This window comes from Bombus pyrosoma, linkage group LG4 (assembly GCF_014825855.1).
Source record: "Bombus pyrosoma isolate SC7728 linkage group LG4, ASM1482585v1, whole genome shotgun sequence".
In the NCBI taxonomy this organism is placed as follows: Eukaryota; Metazoa; Arthropoda; class Insecta; order Hymenoptera; family Apidae; genus Bombus; species Bombus pyrosoma.
This window is the reverse complement of record NC_057773.1, coordinates 2294759-2313772: the sequence shown is the minus strand read 5'-3', so window position 1 is coordinate 2313772 and position 19014 is coordinate 2294759. Positions and strand designations below refer to the sequence as shown.

The following is a 19014-nucleotide window of genomic DNA, read 5'->3' as shown; positions in this document are numbered from 1 at the left end:
CCGTAACAAATTATAAACTTCAACATCGATTAAAAATTCTGAAAATATATAGATATCAGTGTCAAAATTGAAAAATTCAGCCAACGTAGACAAGTCACCCGAGCATATTCCATCGAAATATTACTTTATGACTCTAAAAGAGCAAAAGAAATGATCATTAAAGGAAACGTTACAATTTTTCAGACGACGAAGATGCACAAGTATCAGCGGTTTAAAATGGTCCACGACGCCTGTAAAGAGTTCCCGGTCATCATTATTCTTCAGTTCCTCAACAGATTGTCATTTCCCGCGACTAGAAGAGGAACAGTTTCGTCGTTAACTTACGTGCCACGTGTTAAACGATTCCCCATTAAGAAAGGAATCCGAAACAATTTCTCGAACTTTGCACCCGCTTTCAAAGTTTCTATGAATATATAAGACAAGAAATTTTTGAAGAATTTGCTCCAATAACAACGGGGTGCATAGACGAAAAATGAAACTGATCGACACACACGCACAGTGCTTTCGATTCAGATATTTCGAGAGCCCTCACACCAGTTTAAGGAAATACTTTGGAGAAGAACGCGCATCGAGAAAGGGGAAGAAGCGCTAGTCTTCCAGAATTATTAAGGAAAAGAAAAGGAAAATAACGAGATAAAAAAAGAAGAGAAGTTGAGAATCTCACGAGCTGCGCCTGTCGGGATACTACGAGAGCACCAATCACGAAAAAAAGGACATATATATATATGCACACGAGGATATATGAAACATGTATTACAAGATCAAAGACAAGAAAAGACAAAACGAAGAACGACATAGAATACGTTTGTATCAGACTGATGATATGTTGTCCGATACAAAGGTGCCACGTTGAATTTCACGTAGCGGCTACTCAGAGAGAGAAAGAGAGACTAGGCGCGAGAAATTACGGTCATAAGTAATAATTCTCTATAAATGTGTAATAAATCGAGTCCAAAGATGTTATATATACCGCGTAATCGTCGCAGGGAGTACGAATGATGGCGTGTCCTGTATTATATTACTTTTTAGGCTAACCCCCGAACGCCCAGAGTAGCTTAAGTATACGTCTTTTGGTGTATATAGCGTGTAGCGTTTAATGTAGCATATAATTCAGCAAGAATGACGTATGCGTGAATGTGTTTATTGCATGTACGCGTGTTTGGCCGAGAGATAGGAAATTCAGTGTGCAAAAAAGCGAATCAAACCAGATACATATGCAAATTTAACGTTTGCCGTTCTTCTTTTTCTTTTATTTCTTTTTTTTTTTTTTTCTTTTTTGTAACATCCTTCTTCGATGTCCATCGAATGTGGTTTCGATTGTATCGTATGCAGTCTCTATCGATGCTCAGATTTTTAGAATTTCGATAATTTCAAGCTACGTATTATTTGTGTTTTTACATTTTTTTAAAGGCAGATAATTGTGACAAGCTTTCGAGTAATCATTCATTTTTATTTTTTCGCTTGTTGTATACAGTATGAATGTTATTCGCGTGTCACGAAAGCAGAAATTTATTGTATCGATGGCGTTTAAGGGGAGACCTGATTTTACGGCTTCGATGTGTATGTGTACGGAGTTTTATCGTTGACGCGATCATAAGTACAAAGTATTTTTCGAGGGACTAACGAGAAAAAGCGAGTCTGTTGCGAGAGGGTGTGTTGTACGAAGATGCATATGTGTATCGTTCCTGGGCTTTTGAAATTCATTTTTAAAGCGTTTATCCGTGATGTACGAGTATGCTTATAGCGCTCGTAGCGTTGTTCCAGTGTTTAATATTATCTAGCGCGAGTGCAGATTCAATAGGAACGCGAGAAAGAAGGAAGAATCAATCGAGAGTAAAAATTAAAAGTAAAAAGATCGTGCTTGAGGAGTTTGGGTGATAGAAAGGGAGAGAAAGCGAGAGAGCGAATGCGAGTCTGAGCGAAAGAAAGAGAGGAAACAAATATAACAACAAGGTATTAAGCGTTTCAGGAAGGAAATTGAGAGAGGATATAATAATCGATATGCATCGCGTATGCTCAACTTATTTTTACCGAGGTAATTAATTATTAATCGAAAACGAATTTTAGATCTGCTGTAACTTGTATTTCTCGACCTTCTCGAATTCGATCTATCGTTATCGAAAAATAATATTACGGAGCACCGAAGCGCATTCGTCGATAACTAATATTTTCCGAAATTTTATCAGTATCACGGTACTTTTAGTTTTATATATAAAAAAACAAATATATATTATAAATATATAAATATATCTATATGTATAATCCGCGCCGTGCGAGAAGAGCGTATTAAAACGAAAGAGAACGAAGCAGCAAGACCGCCTCTTTCAAAGCCTCTGTCTCAGGGGAAGAGAGAAGAAATAGATTCCCAAAAGCGAAAGAGAAGACCGCTAAAAGATAAATATCATCGCGCATCTCGTCGACAGGCCGAGATTAACAATTGTTATATCGATAATTCGCCAAGACAATTAAATATTCGAGCTAAAATAACAATGATTTGTGCAAACAAAAAATTCTGCGATCTAAAAAATTCGTTCTCGCGCAAGGCTCGAGAACTATCTATGTCGATGATATCGAACATACGAAAATGCGGTTGTATTAGGGCAGAGAGGGCCTAATTTCGAAGGCATCTCCTTTCGCGATGAACGATCTGCCAAAATGCGCGTGCAAAGCGAGCAGCAGTCTCGAGGATTAACACGGTGCTTCCCTTTTTTTTTCTCTATTGAGCCCTGAAACGCTCGAAATTCTTGGAAAAATTCTTGAAAAAAGCTAATTCTTGAGGCTTTCGAGCGTGTCGTATATCGACATTCCACGTTGTTGCGTCCCATCGTGAATAGTATCCGACATAAATACTTCCCATACGCGACAGGCTATTCTCAATGTGTTAATATTGACCAGACCTGTTTTGGAAAACACAAAAGACACTAGCAGATTGTTGAACACCGTGCTGATCCTCGCCACGTTCGATCCGCGCGAACAAATCAAGTCGAACCATAGGACGATCGATAAATCCATGTTAGTCGCTGGGTTTCGCGCGGATCCTGCGGCAACGGCGACATTTACTGCATATTCATATTAATATCTCTTTGTACATATCCTTTAATGACTTTTAAATATTATTAATTAATCGAACGTTCTCGAAGGAAGTGTTTGATAATGGCGAGCGTTGTGTCCAGCAGCATTTAAAATATCGATCAGAAGGTTCTTCGTAACTCGAGCGTAGAAGGAACAAACGAACGAAACAGGCAAGAAAACGATGCTATTTCCGTTCCCTTTTCTTTTTCATCCGAGCTTTTTATCGTAAGATCGATGATCTTTTGTTTTGTTTTACAAACTTTTTCTTGAAACGATCTTCCTGCTCGTGAATTTTCCTTTCCCTGTTCGTTTTTCTTTTTGCATCTTTGGCGGTTCAAGGATACGCGGTTCATTCCAAGGAGCATTTACGCATCACCGATTATTTCAATTTTCGCGATTTCGTCGCTCTTTATGAATTTTTCAATTTGCGCTTCATTTCCCCGCGAAATTCAAATTTAACAAATCGACGAATGAAATCGGCAAATTACTAATGACGTTTGTCATATGACGTAATGTAATTCGATTAAAAAAGCATTCTTATTAAATTTGAAAATGAATTGAAGTTCGTGGTTTGAGATGGAAGCGAGATAGGCGAAAAAGTTGTAAGAAATGAGCGAAATCGTTCGAATGAGAGTAATACGATGAGCCACAGGCGATTATTAAGTTTTCACTAGTCTTGAGTTGCCGAAGCTCGAGTTCTCCTTCTTCCTTTAATTTTAAACGAAACGATCCACCTTGTCGTAGAGTTTCTGTAATGCGCGCATGCAAGTATGTTTATGGAGAAAGAAAGAGAGAGAGAGAGAGAGAGAGAGAGAGAGAGAGCGAGCGAGAGTGTCAGAACATGTAGAAAAAGCCTTTAAACTGTCTTCTTCCACGAACTCCGCCCTCCTTTTACCCCTCGATGACTTCTTTTACTTTTTATTTAATGCCCTTTGCCCTCCCCCGTTCTCTTCTGTTGTTTTTAATTATTTATATTAACTCGAGAATGGAGCGACTGCGCGTCGCAGTTGGCAGTACGAGTAACAAGGAAACACAGAAAAAAGATGCGACCTTTTGTATTTAATTTGTTTAATAAAAAAATCATGGATCATAGTACAACAGCCCCCAGTGCGTTTTTGGTTTCGTGGATGGAAATCAAAGCTCTTTCCTTGTTTATTTCTTTTCGTCTTCATTTTTTAATCCGAACACGCGTCGAAATGCCTTTAATCCTTCATTTAGTCCTCTGATCCGTTGTTCAATTCCTCGCGGCGAATATAACCGAGGATAAAACGAAAACTAACCCTTAGAAACTATTGATCAAGAAAATCACGCTAATACTATCGTGAATGAAATTTCACCCCTGGCTCGGCACATTTTTCGTTATTTTCATAAATGACAAAGTCAAGCAAATGCAATTGACGGGATCGCAGCAATAATTTAAATTGTTGGAAGAGAGAATAAACTATAGGTTTCATACTCGAGTGTCTCTCATATTCAGAAATAAAAAGTTTATAACTAGAAATACTAGTCGACTGTGAATTTGTAGTACGTTTCAAAAAATTAGTTTCTGTTGGTTTACTCAAATTACTGGAAAATGGAGCTGCCTCCTTATTGCAGCAGTTTGAACGTTATTCTTATTGTATGCAATAAAAAAGTAGAAATTGCAATTGCAATTATTAATATAAGACAAAACTCTGAGTAATGTTGAATATAACGTACGTTTAATATATTATGAAGAAACAAAATTTGTACACAAAGTGAAATTTCGCTCATGGTAGCCTTTAAGGGTTAAAAATGGGATAAAACAAGTACAAAAGAAACGATAGAGAAATAATAAGCGAACAACCAAATTAAAAGAGAAAAAGAGCAAAAAGGAAAGGAGAAAATTAGAAGAGCAAAAGAAAGGAAGTTGGAGTAGAAAAGTGAGAAAAGTCTTTCGTCATCGAATGGCTCATCTAATATGGCTTTTTGTAGATAATAAGAGGCGCGTGAAACGCGCCAATCCTTCCGCGATTTTTCACTTGTTTTCCTCTTTCAACCGATCTCTGTGTACGGTATATATTTATTGACGAAAACGACCGTGCAAAATCGAGTGAAAGCATCGAATTTTTCCATGAACGCCACTGAGTTTCGGTTTAGAAGCTTATTTCGACGTGAACGAGAGAATGTTGAACCAAATTTCCACGATGTACGGTCGAGACACACGCGCAACTAGTGAGGCGACGACCACTATAGTCGTTTCGATTCTTTGCTGTATAAGGTGAAAGCGTTTTAACTCTTTATTTGGCGACTGATTGAAACGATCGAAGATAATTTGGTTAACTATCGGACAAATTGCTTAACAAAGCTTATTGTTTGTTTTATGTTTGGTACTATTTTAAAAATAAAATATGATTTCTCAATGTCCAATTAAAAAGAGTTCTTGTTTATTTTATTGATATTTAGTAGTTTCTTGATATTAGGCTGAGACAACAATTTGATTAAGCCTTTATCAAACTTCTTATTTATATATTTAGGTATCATTTTGTATGCTTATTGCTAGAACAATGTGAATGTACATTTTTATGGACACATTTTTTTAATGAAATCACTGAAGAAATTGAATCAAAATGGAAATTCGTTTCATTTATCAGATATCATAATGGGTATTTTACTTTCAATATTTTATATATTTTTTCAGAAATACATCAATATTCGTTATCTGGATACATTGTTATTTTGCTATCATTGAGTCGTCGTTGTATAATTCATTTATGGCAATTCTTAATTTCTTCGTTAAAATGGAGAGGCGAAGAAAAAATGAGACTTTTAGGTTGATTTTGGAGACTCTATTTGATTTCATATATTCATTATCGTACGTAGTTTCTAATTGAAAGTAAAAGAAAAGGTGAAGAAAAACGGGGTACAAAATTACGATTTATTATAGCTCTTTGAGTATCGTACTCTTACGAAATATATCCAAAATTCAGAAACGAAGAAAGGAAGGTTGTGTATTTTTATTAGAAAGAGGAACGAATCGAGAACGGTGGCCAAATAAAGAGTTAGAAGATCGTATTTTTATAAGGTTTGTTACGAAATAGAACGATAAGCTGGAAATATCGAAGGTCAATGTGCGGGTACCGTATATAAAAGGAGAATCCGTGGGAACGAAACTGGTGGTGATACTACTGCTACTATTTTGTACGATATGATGTTTTTGTATATCTGTCTACCGTATGTATAGAAACGAAGTCTACCGATTATTAAAATAGATGGTTCAAATTGTATCGAACACGTATTAAACGATTTGTAGCATGATGGACACAAAACTCCGGCTGTATTTACGATGAGTCACACATAGATGTTGTTCCCATTAATGTACACCTGTAAAATCCCTATCGAACAATATACGAGCTACTAAAGGATTGGTAAAGGCTACTTTGTAATTCATTCACGTGCGACGTCTCTTTGATTAAATATTAAAATAATAAACATTAATTGGAATTATTAAATCTCCTTATTTTTATAAAATAGCAATTTTCATTCGAAGTTTTCGAATCTTCTTTATACGTATCGTTGCTTCGATTTTCTGGACTTTGCATCTATTAGACTTTAGTTTCAATTATCAGATTTGTACCTTTTAGATATCAGATTTTGTTCGTAAAAGAGACTTTGATATCTTTAGTACCGAGCAATTGAAATTATCGCAGCTTGCTAACAAATGGAGCTATTAGATCTTATTTATAGATATTATTTATGTTAGTTTTAATTATCAGATTTTGTTCGTGGAAAAGGACACTTTGTATCTTTAGTATCGAACAATTCAAATTATCCCAGTCTTCTAAAAAATGGAGCTAAATCTAATTTATAGCGGTACAGAACCTTTCTCTACATCCGATATATTTGCCGAAATTTATAGTTGAATCTTTGCCTATTTTTACCCAAATAATTTGCAGAATTAACGTCGATGGTATTATGTTACGTTATTTAAATTGTTGTAGCTGGTTTGATTAGATTCTGCGATTGCAGAATGCAAAATTGTAGATTGTTTCCAGGATCGACACGTGGCATCGACAACCACCTATTGCTTTAGGCAAGAACCAACTGACAGCAAAGAGTTAGCGAAGTCAGCTGTGCGTAAAATTGCGACTCGAATGCATCGTCTTTGAAATGTTTCTTCCTTTGTAGAACATTGGTTCTACAATAGCAAGCATGTGAACGTTACGAATCGATGCTTCATAGAGTTATATCGAATCCTTCAGAAAATTAACTCGAAGATAATTTTAAAAGCGATCTGTAAAGAGATTTTTCGACAAACTTTGTAAAGTTCTAATCTCCTTATCCTAATACGAAATTAAGTAACAAATTTGTTAGTGAAGTTTTACTCGAAACGCAAAAATAAGTTCAATTTTCTATATCAGAAGATTGATTATATAATTCTAGTCAACAAATAGTATTGTTGGGATTATCGTAATACGGAGATTACGATTGATACTATTTTATAAATTGTATCATTTTTTTGTACATGTTTCTTCGCTTATGGAATTTGTGAAAGATCGATTACTTGATAAAACAGTAATTCCTGTCGATAAGATTATTATCTACTTTGCTTCGAGCCGACTAAGTTTTATGCGAAATCTACTTGGTGTTCGCTACAATGTTATTAAAACTACAGCTGTCGACCTATAACATTTTACAAGAAGTATGCTACATAATTGAGCTGTTCTAAAGTTATACCTTTAATCAACTCCATAAATTACAGAGTAGACAAAAATGGCGATATTACAAACATTATTGAATTTGTAATTTGCTCTAAGATTTAAGATTAATATAAATAATTATGTTCTTAAGATACCTACAATCATAGAAGTAAGTTTTTGTCATTTGTCATTTTGTCCAAAGTTATTTGTTTTATTATTTTTCTAGAAGTCGAACAGTAATTATCCAACTGAGTAATGAAATTGAAAAATTTATAAAACTAAAGTTGATTAGTTTTTTCCCCAAGAGGTTTAGCCGTAATTAAAGTGATGTAATACGTATAACTATGTTTTTATCTCAAAAAGAACGGACATCAATTTTGCTAGACTCGCTTTGCGTGACGTTAACAATCGTAAAAAGAAGACTACGAAAGTTACTTCAGTTAGGTCAGTAGTTGTTTGGAGTTGCCAGCTAAGAACTGACATTTTGAAAACTAAGCAATTACTTGAATCATTTTTTATTTATTAATCATTTAAAAATTCCTAAAATTGGAGACTTTATTTTTGCTTTAAATAATATTCGTTAAATCGGTGTTCTCATATAATCGTTCAGTTCCGTCCGGTTTATTGAAATTCAAGCATTCACAATTTACTATTCCAGACGTACATATTTTCATAAACGTAACTGTAAAAACCAGCCTCTAAGTTAAGCTTTCAACATCGTGATGTTCTTTAACCGTTTTAGCAGCGTGCAGATAATTAATGATTTCCATTTTCAGAATTGGTTCAGACGCGTAATTTCCAGACTAAACAGTATCATGGAAATAGAGCGTGGCTTTAATACATATAGTATTATTTAAAAAAAATGTATCTTCGTTCAATCTCCGTTATATCTCCGCTTGTTTCTTAGTGACTTTCAAATTAACCGGCAATTAAATTTATTAACGCATCATCTCGATTATGTAATACCTGTTGCAAAAAATGTAATACTTAATATAAAGACGTAATAGGTGATGGACGTTTAAAATTGTGAGAAACGTAATACTTAATAAAGACATAACAGTTGATGGATGTTTGAAATTCCATTAGAAGAAATAATTTTAATAGCGTGTATGCGTGATCTTACGATACCATTCAGAAAGAAATATTTTTCATATCGTTTGCTATTATTTGCGATATTTTACTAACAACAAATACCTTTTTAAACGTAACGCTTTCTTTTTTACTCTTGACATTAACATTGCACCCATTACAGATAAGTGTGGTACCGATAATTTGAAATAAACATGTAGATTAAGAAATATTTGGGCTATATTTGTAGGGGTGTCTCCAGACTTCAAGCTAGACAAAGAAACATCACGCACGAAAATGTAGATTACAGTTTATTTTTCAAGTTTCAAAGTATCTGACGCGTTATGCTATACACGAAATGTTATTATAAATCTTACGAAGAGGAAGAGTATTTCCAATATATGCGCGAAATATGGTTCCAAGGCATCAAGAGCCTCAATTGGTAAAATTATTAATGAATAAGCTTCGCGAACACGCGTTTCCCGCCGTGTTAGATAATAAGTTTGAATGATTTTGGAAACAAATTCAAAGATATGTTCGGCCCAGGAAAAACCGTTAACGAATATAGGGGAGAATTGGGAACAGTATTTCAACGACCAGGGAAAGATATATTGGATTATATGGACCGCGTCAGAAATCTCAGGCTGGCAATAATAGATGGGGAAAGATGCGAGTATGCCTTATCCGATTCAGCGATCATCAACTAGCAAGAATCATTCGAAATTCAAGGAATTACGGCAACGAGCCTGGTAACTCTAGGGCAGACAGTAATATAGCCATCCAGTTGCGGGCCATCCAGTTATTTTTCGTGTAGTTGTAGTAGTTCCCAAAATCGAACCAATTAAGGGAGTCTATTTCGGAAACACGGTTGTGAAAAACCATAAGGGACGGGGTCATCTAAGGATAATTAATACCACATCAAGGGATTATGAATTTACCATACCTAAGATGATAATTAAGTAATTTGGAACTCTTACTTCGCTCTCTAGCACAACGTGCAACGCTATTTCGAAATCTAAAGAGACCAGGTTCGACAAAATAATAGAATTGTTACGACTGGAACATTTGAACGAAGAAGAGAGGAGGAACGTTGAGGCACTGATACAAAAAGATCAAGACAGATTTCATCTTCCAGGCAAGACACTGGAAGGGACAGATATCCTGCAACACGAGATCACTACGACGGACGAGGTACCGATTAACGTTAAACAGTATCGGTATCCACTCGTACATCGAGAAGAGATAAACCGTCAAATTCAGGAACTACTGGAAACGGACGTCGTGGAACCATCGACGTCTCCCTACAATTCTCCGAAGAAGCCGGATTCACAAGGAAGGAAACGATGGAGATTGGTTATCGACTACAGGAAACTGAACTACAAAACGATAGGCGATGCTTATCCACCGCCTAACATCACGGAGATATTGGACCAATTAAGAAGTGCGAAGTACTTCTCCATGTTCGACTTGGCATCTAGTTTCCACCAGATCCGTATAGCATCAAATGATGCCCACAAGACTGCATTCTCAACGCCGTACGGTCACTTTCAGTTCAAGCGGATGCTTTTTGGACTGAAAAATGCTCCAGCGACGTTCCAACGATTGATGAACTCAATATTATCAGGACTGCAGAGAATAGAGCTGTTTGTCTACCTGGACGACATAGTGATTTATTTCAGATCCCTCCGCGAACATGAGATTAAATTTAATCAGCTCATGGACGGATTAAGGAAAGCCAAATTGCGATTGCAACCTGACAAATGTGAATTCTTACGACATGAAGTGAATTATTTAGGACACGTGATCAGTGAAAATGGGGTTAAACCAGACCCAAAGAAAATCGAGGCGGTATCAAACTTTCCAGGACCGAAGAAAGCAAAGAATATCAAGCAATTTCTGGGACTAGCAGGATACCACAGAAGATTTATACCAAATTTCTCCAAAATCGCGAAACCGTTGACGCAATTATTAAAAAAGGACATTGCCTTCAAGTGGGTGGAGAATCAAGAGAACGAGTTCAACGCTTTGAAAACGGCACTCACAACAGAACCCACCCTACAATATCCAAACTTTTCTCAACCATTCAACCTCACGACAGATACGACAGATACGCCGTGGGCGGCGTACTAAGTCAAGGACCAATCGGAAAAGACCTACCGATTGCGTACGCCTCGAGATTACTGAACCCCGCCGAATAGAATTACTCCACCATAGAAAAAGAGTGTCTGGCAATCGTTTATAGCGCAATGCACTTCCGACCGTATCCGGAAAAAATTTACCATCGTAACCGATCATAAATCTTTGGTATGGATGCATTCTATCAAGGATCCTACTTCAAGAATCTGGAAATGGAGAGTTGTCGTATTTCGAATTCGATATTCGATACAAAGAAGGCAGAACGAACGCAAATGCGGACGCATTGTCTAGAAACCCCCCGGAGGTGTGCCTGCCGATCAGGAAGCGAGAAGAAGATTCACCGATTCGTTATCCTCTCCGAAAAAGATTCCAACTAGACACATCAACCAAGGACCCTTCCATATTTGAAGCTAGACCACGCGGCTTGCCTCACTTCTATGATCCAGGAAAACAAGAAGAAAAGGCTAAAACTACAGTACTTGCGGAATTAAAGATCTCAGAAACAAGAGACTCAATAGTAAAAATAAACGATCACAAGGTGATTTTTATCGATACAAAGGGAAATGCAGTGGACATGGGAGCCTTAGAAATGAGGGAAGCAGGGAAACTAACGCATTATGAAGACCTAATGTTGGAAAAAGCAAGATTGCATCGGGATTCGGGAAAACACATAATATCTCTACCAGTGAAAGAAAATTGAAACGTCCCAATAACATCGGAAAACTTGTTAAACTCATTAAGATCTTTGCTGGACGTGGTAAATGAGAAACAATTGACATCCTTCAGTATCAGTAAAGGAGACGTAGAGGAGCTACCGTGGCGATACGTAATTAAGCAATTGAAAAAGGTATTCTTGGTAAATACCATACACATCACCATTTGTAACGGGGAAGTAATCACCCCACCAGTGGAAGCGCGAAGTAACATCATACGAGAAAAACACGAATCATCTGTAGCGGGACACAAAGGAGTAACAAAGACCTATCAAAGAATACGACGACATTACTATTGGGAAAACATGAAGAAGGAGATCCAAGAATACGTGAGAACATGTAAGGAATGCCAATTGAAGAAACTGACTAGAGTAAAAGCAAAACAACCAATGGTGCTCATAGATACACCGGGCAAAGCTTTCGACAAAGTTAGTATGGATATCGTCGGTCCATTGCCAAAGACACAAAAAGGAAATAAATACATACTAACAATTCAAGATTTATTGACCAAGTATTTGATCGGGATTCCAATGGAAGGGAATTCTTCGGTTGAGATAGCGGACGTCTTCGTGAAACGATTTATTTGCCGATTCAAATCACCGAGAGCCATTCTTATCGACTAGGGAGCGAACTTTATATCTTCGCTAATGAAGAAAGTGGCGAAGAGATTTCGCACCAAACAATATATCACGTCGGCATACCATCCGTAAAGCAATGGTTCGATCGAAAGATCTCACCACGTATTGACTGAATATTTGAAACTGTACATAGAAAACACCAGAAACTGGGATGAATGGGTGGAATTGGCCATGTTTTCCTACAACACCTCTGTACATGAAGGAACGAGGTTCTCTCCGCACGAGCTAGTCTTCGGACACTTGGCCAGAGAGCCCAGGGGTGAGGCGATTATCGAAGAGAATGTCACGTAATAAATGACGAGGTATTATAAAAAATGGCGAATGAGCAACAGCCCGTTCGTATACTTTATTAATAGGACAATGTTACACTTCAATAGCGAAACACAGACTGGTTTACTGACTAAAGGACTGGAATCTTTACCTCCTCACTATCATTCACATATCCCACGGGTGGGAATCCGGCTACCGCCTGTTCTCATCACTATCGCATGACCAGGTGTTATCTACATATCCTGAGGTCGGCAGATTCCTGGTTTTTAGGTGACGTTACAAGAACATGGAACCTACTTACGTAGAATATCTGAAAGACCTATTCGATAAAATTAATACGGTATAGCAAAAGGCTATAAAAGGAATAGAGGAAAATTTTCCGACCAGTATACAGGACCGTATAAAGTATTAGATATTTTGGAAAATCAAAACGTTACAATATAAGTACGAGGTACACTTACCCCGCGAATCGTACACTTAAACAAGCTAAAACTTTTCTTTTCTTTTTTTTGCACGTGGAGAAATCCTCATGGACACTCCGCTGCCGCTAACAGTAGCAGCAGAGTAGTGTCGGACTCCTACCGACTAAAACTCCACGTTGGCCATCCTACGCGTATGACAGGGGGTGCTCCAGAAACCTCGGGTGAATTACTTTCTGTTCTCTCTTCGAGCCAGTCCTGTATATTCCTTGGCTGTTAAATTTGGCGCTAGGGGGGGGGGGGCATCGCCCCTGGCGCCGTCCCTCCTTCTAGTCGCGGTTCGTTGTGGTGGCAGTGAGTTAGGTCTGGGCCGCTTGACTGCCATCCTCCTCCATCGCGTTATCCTGCACAGGTGCGAGTTTCTCTTTCTCGCCCTTTCTGCTCGCTCCTTTGCGTGCATAACTAGCTCGCAGAAGAGGCGGACAGCTTCATATCCCTGTGACCCGCTTAGCATCGCTGCTATCGCTGAGGGGGTCAGCTTCTCGCCTATAACTTGCCGCAGGGTGTAGCGGGGCAGCTCCCATGCCGGGCAGGCCTCCAGCGTATGCTGCGCCGTCTTCCCCGCAGTGGTGACAGATGTCCGTCGTCTCCCGTCCGATTTTCTTCAGGTACTCTCCGAACACGCCGTGTCCCGTGAGTATTTGGGTCATTCTGAAGGTGAGCGGGAGGCCGCGGCGGCTTCTCCATGTCCCCCAATTTGGGAGATCTGCCGCCGCGCCTCAGTGTTCGCCTGCTTCATTGATCAGCTGGGATCGCCACTGGTCCCATGCGTCCTCCTCGGCGGTTCCTAGGTCGTTTGGGGCCGCCTGCTCGCCGAGTCCCCTCCCGGGTCCCACGCTCTGCTTTGCTCATACCTCTTCTTGAGCACCAACGCCCGGAGTTCCCACGGCGGAGACGCGGCCAGAACGGTCGCCGACGCGTGCGCCACTGTTTGGTATCCTCTGACGATTCTGATGGCAGTTATCCTGTGCAGCCTCCTGAGAAGCAGGATGCTGCGGCGACTCGCCATCAGATCGTCCGCCTATACCGGGGCCCCGTATATCACCCGGGACCGAACGACGCCCTTGTATAGTTGGCGCACCGCGACTTCCGCCCCGCCGATGTTCGGCAGTAGGCCGCACAAGGCGTTGGCAGCCGCCGTCGCCCTCGGGATCAGGGAGTCGAAGTGCGGCTCGAACGTCCACTGACTGTCGATGTCGAGACCCAGGTATCGTATTCGCGATCCCACACCGACGGTTTCTCCCTCCATGCTTATGCTCAGTCCGGGCGGGGGAGCCCCTTGCCTGTTCTTGTCGTAGAACCAGATGGCCTCCGACTTCACAGGGGAGACTCTTAGGCCCAGTCCGCGCACCGCACGTATCGCGCAGGCCGTTGCGACTTCACCGATGCGCAACGTCTCATGCCACCCGCGACCCCCGACCAGGACCAAAGTGTCGTCAGCGTAACACACCATGGCCGCGCCCAGAGGCATCGGGCAGCGCAGTACCTCGTCGTACGTGATGATCCACAAGATCGGTCCCAACACCGAACCCTGCGGTACGCCGCGCTCGACGGGCCGCCTTTCCTCTCCTTCCCTGCTGGCGTAGCATACCCACTTGTCGCCGAGGTAGGCGCAGATCAGTCGAACAAGGTAGCTGGGAACCTCGAAGTGTTCCAGGGCCGCCACTATCCTGTCCCACGATATGGAGTTGAAAGCGTTGACGATGTCCAGAGATACCGCCAACGCCACGCCGCCACGGAAAGTCGTGTCTTCTGTGCGTGCCCGCACGCGCCTGATTGCGTCGATCGTTGAGCACCCCTTCCGGAAACCGTACTGGCTTTCATGCCAGCTCGGCACTTGCCATGTGTCGTTCCAGTCGGGCGGCGACGACTCTCCCGAGGATCTTACCGACCTCGTCCAGTAGGCATATCGGATGGTACGCCGACGGCGAATTCATCGGTCGGCCCTCTTTACGGAGCAAGACCAGCCTCGCTGTCCGCCATGCCTGGGGGTAGACTCCCTCTTTCAAACATTTTGTGTAGAGGCGCCGAAGTTTGGGAGCCATGATCCCCATTATTTCCCCCCAGATCCGGCCCGGGATTCCGTCCGGGCCCGGCGCCACATCGCGGGAGGCCATTCTTCTGGTCGCCTAAGTGAACAGAGAGAAACGATTATTCAAATTTCCTCTGGAAGGGAGGAGGAGTGTCACGTCCCGCGCTCCGCACGTTCCGTAGCGAGAAAGTAAAATTGATAATTTCTTTCAAATTAAGATAATTTAAAACGTTTATTTGAAACCGTGTTTACAGTGTATGAAGTGAAAGGCAGTCAAACACGCTGAAAGCTATATCTTGCGAAAACTTATCTAACTATGCTTTTATATTTACCTAACTATGTTTTTATAACGACATTAAGATAATTTAAATTGTGAACAAAGTCGGCAGTTTGAACAAACGCTGGGAAACTTCTCAAACATATTCAAAAGAAAGATACCGACGATTTTTCATCTCCGACAGATATAAATAAATGTAGCGACTCAGAGAAGTCATTAATAATAATTACCGTTCGCCTATCGAGTAACAATAATTACCGTTTGTCAATCGAATAATTACCATTGTCTGTCGACGAGTTAGTTATCATTTTGTCTATCGCAGAGATCAACCGAAGATCAATTTTGTCAAACGAAGAATTACCATTTTGTCAATCGAAGAACTTTATATTCATCAGTCTGTCAGTCAATTGCCAAAATCGAAAACGAGTAAGATTTGAATAAATCATTACATCTTGTTAATTTACTTTCGAACAACTTGAATCCTCTCCCGAGCCAGTATTCCAGCACAAAGCAAGTTAGCCGAAAGTGGAACTTATTGCTAGTTGCATTAAACGACAGTTAACGCCAACGAACGGAGCAACTAACTAAAACGTAACAATACTATCTATCGTAATACTGTACATAACCTAACCTATACTGTAAGTATAACCTACTACTGTATAACGTAATACGTTATAAAGTTATTCTATATAACGTAGTAGTGTATAACGCAATACTATAGAACGTAATACTATATAACGTAATACTATATAACGTAATACTATATAACGTAATAATATACAACGTAATACGTTATAACGTATACTATATAACGTAACACTATAGAACGTAATACTATATAACGCAATAAGTTATAATGTAATATTATATAACGTAATACGTTATCATGAAATACTATATAACGTAATACTATATAACGTAATACTACATAACGTAACACTATATAACGTAATACGATATAAGGTAATACTACATAACGTAATACAATATAACGTAATACATTATAAGGTAATAGTATATAATGTAATACTATATATCGAAATACAAAATAACATAATACTATATAACGTAACATGTTAGAAGGTAATACTATATAACGTAATACGTTAGAACGCAATACTATATAACGTATAACTATATAAAGCAATACTATATAACGTAATACAGTACAACGTAATACTACATAACGTAATACTATATAACGTAATAATATACAACGTAATGCGTTATAACGTATACTATATAACGTAACACTATAGAACGTAATACTATATAACGCAATAAGTTATAATGTAATATTATATAACATAATGCGTTATCATGAAATACTATATAACGTAATACTATATAACGTAATACTACATAACGTAACATTATATAACGTAATACGATATAAGGTAAAACTACATAACGTAATACAATATAACGTAATACATTATAAGGTAATAGTATATAATGTAATACTATATATCGTAATACAAAATAACATAATACTATATAACGTAACACGTTAGAAGGTAATACTATATAACGTAATACGTTAGAACGCAATACTATATAACGTATAACTATATAAAGCAATACTATATAACGTAATACAGTACAACGTAATACTATATAACGTAAAGAGATAAAACGATATACGTTATATCGCAATACCAGATAACGTTATACGTCACAAAGTAATACTACATAACGTAAAGAGATAAAACGATATACGTTATATCGCAATACCAGATAACGTTATACGTCACAACGTAATACTATATAACGTAAAGAGATAAAACGATATACGTTATATCGCAATACCAGATAACGTTATACGTCACAACGTAATACTATATAACGTAATACTATATAACGTTATACGTTGTTTCGTAATGCTATATAACGTTATATGTTATATCGTCACACCACATAACCTTATACGTTACAACGTATTACCATATAACGTTATACGTTATATCGTAATACCACCTAACGTTATTCCTTATAACGTAATACTATATGACGGTATACGTTATAACGTAATACTATATTACGTTATACGTTATATCGTAATAGCGCATGACTCTACATGTTATGTCGTAGTTCTGCCTGGGCAACCGAAGTAAACAGACGTGTGCTCCGGTGTAGTGATTTGAGAATTATCTCAGAGTTGAGTAAAATTAGCGATTAGTGATAGTGAGGAGAAGCCCAACAATGCAGCAACAGATACCAGCAATTGAAATTGCAACTAAAGGTGAAAGATATTATATAAATATGTCGGTAGATTTACCAGTCCTAAAGGACCGACAACAAGTTATTAGTAATCACAATAATATGGACATAGAGGAAATGAAGGAGCAGCGAAGACAGGACGAGTACAGTCAAGATAACGAAAAATATTATCAGGATGAAAACTGGAAGCTAGCAGCAAAAAACAACAAAAAGCGTAAAATAACTCCAGGCACAAGTGCCGCAGGAAATACAGATACAGAAAAGCAGTGATGGCTGCAAGAATTACCATTAAGAAATTCCTTCAGCTCATTAACAGAAGAAACAGACGTTGATCCGACAAATAAAGGCACAACTCACTGAAGTCACATTACAAAACCGCCACCAATATTTGTCGAGGCCCAAATAATAGACCCGCTTATTGAGTTACTAAATAATATAGTCGGGAATGACAATTATACAATACAACAAACAAAATTAGATCAAGTAAAGATTCAAACAGACACCCCTGAGATTTATAGGAATGTGATAAAAGCATTAAAGGAAAAAAATGCTATATAACACACGTATCAGCTAAAAAAGGAAAGAAACTACAAGATAGTTATAAGAGGATTGCATCCAAAAATCAGCACAAAAAAACTAAGTGATAAACTAGCAAAAATTGGACATATTACAAGATTACAATATTACAATATTACAATATTACAAGATACGGTACAAAACAACCATTACCATTATTCTTAATAGAATTTGAACCCGGAATCAATAACAAGGAAATTTACGAAATCAAAAAAATCCTAAACACAATAGTAACTGTAGAACCACCACGCTATAAAAAAGATATACCGCAATGCATGCGGTGTCAACAATACGCTCATACAACAAATTATTGTAATGGAAGTCCGGCATGTGTTAAATGTTAAAAAAATCACTTAACAATACACTGCCCATACACAGGAAAAATAGAAGAAGTTAGGTGCTATAACTGCAACGCAAACCACCCAGTCACCTATAAAGGATGTGTAATCAGGAAACAATTACAACGCAAACTGTTTCCACCACTTCGCAATAGATCAACCAATAACTACAAATCACAACAAGGTACAACGGAGAATGATACAACATTGATAGCACGTTACATCGTAATGCCACAAAACGTAATATCACATACGGAATATCGTAATAGCACATAACGTTATACGTTATATCGTAATACTATATAACGTTAATCGTTATAACGAAATACTATATAACGTTATACGTTATATCCTTATACCACGTAACCCTATACGTTATATCGTAACACTATACAACGTTATACGTTACAACGTATTACTAAATAACGTTATACTATATATTCTAATACCACATATCGTTATACGTTATAACGTAATAACATATATAGTTATACGTTATATGGTGATACTATATAACGTTATATCTTATATGGTAAT

General features: G+C 38.3%; 1 protein-coding gene across 11 annotated transcripts in view; it reads left to right on the top strand.

Moving 5' to 3' along the window:
• Positions 1 to 6455, top strand: part of LOC122567103 (rap guanine nucleotide exchange factor 2-like) — a 254187-nt gene extending 247732 nt beyond the window's left edge. For all 11 annotated transcript variants that reach the window (XM_043725311.1, XM_043725318.1, XM_043725309.1 and 8 more), the window contains one exon: positions 184 to 6455. In XM_043725311.1, coding sequence (XP_043581246.1) covers positions 184 to 215 — 32 coding nt within the window. In that variant the 3' untranslated portion in view covers positions 216 to 6455. The remainder of the gene's footprint in view (positions 1 to 183) is intronic.
• The last annotated feature ends 12559 nt before the right edge of the window (positions 6456 to 19014 follow it).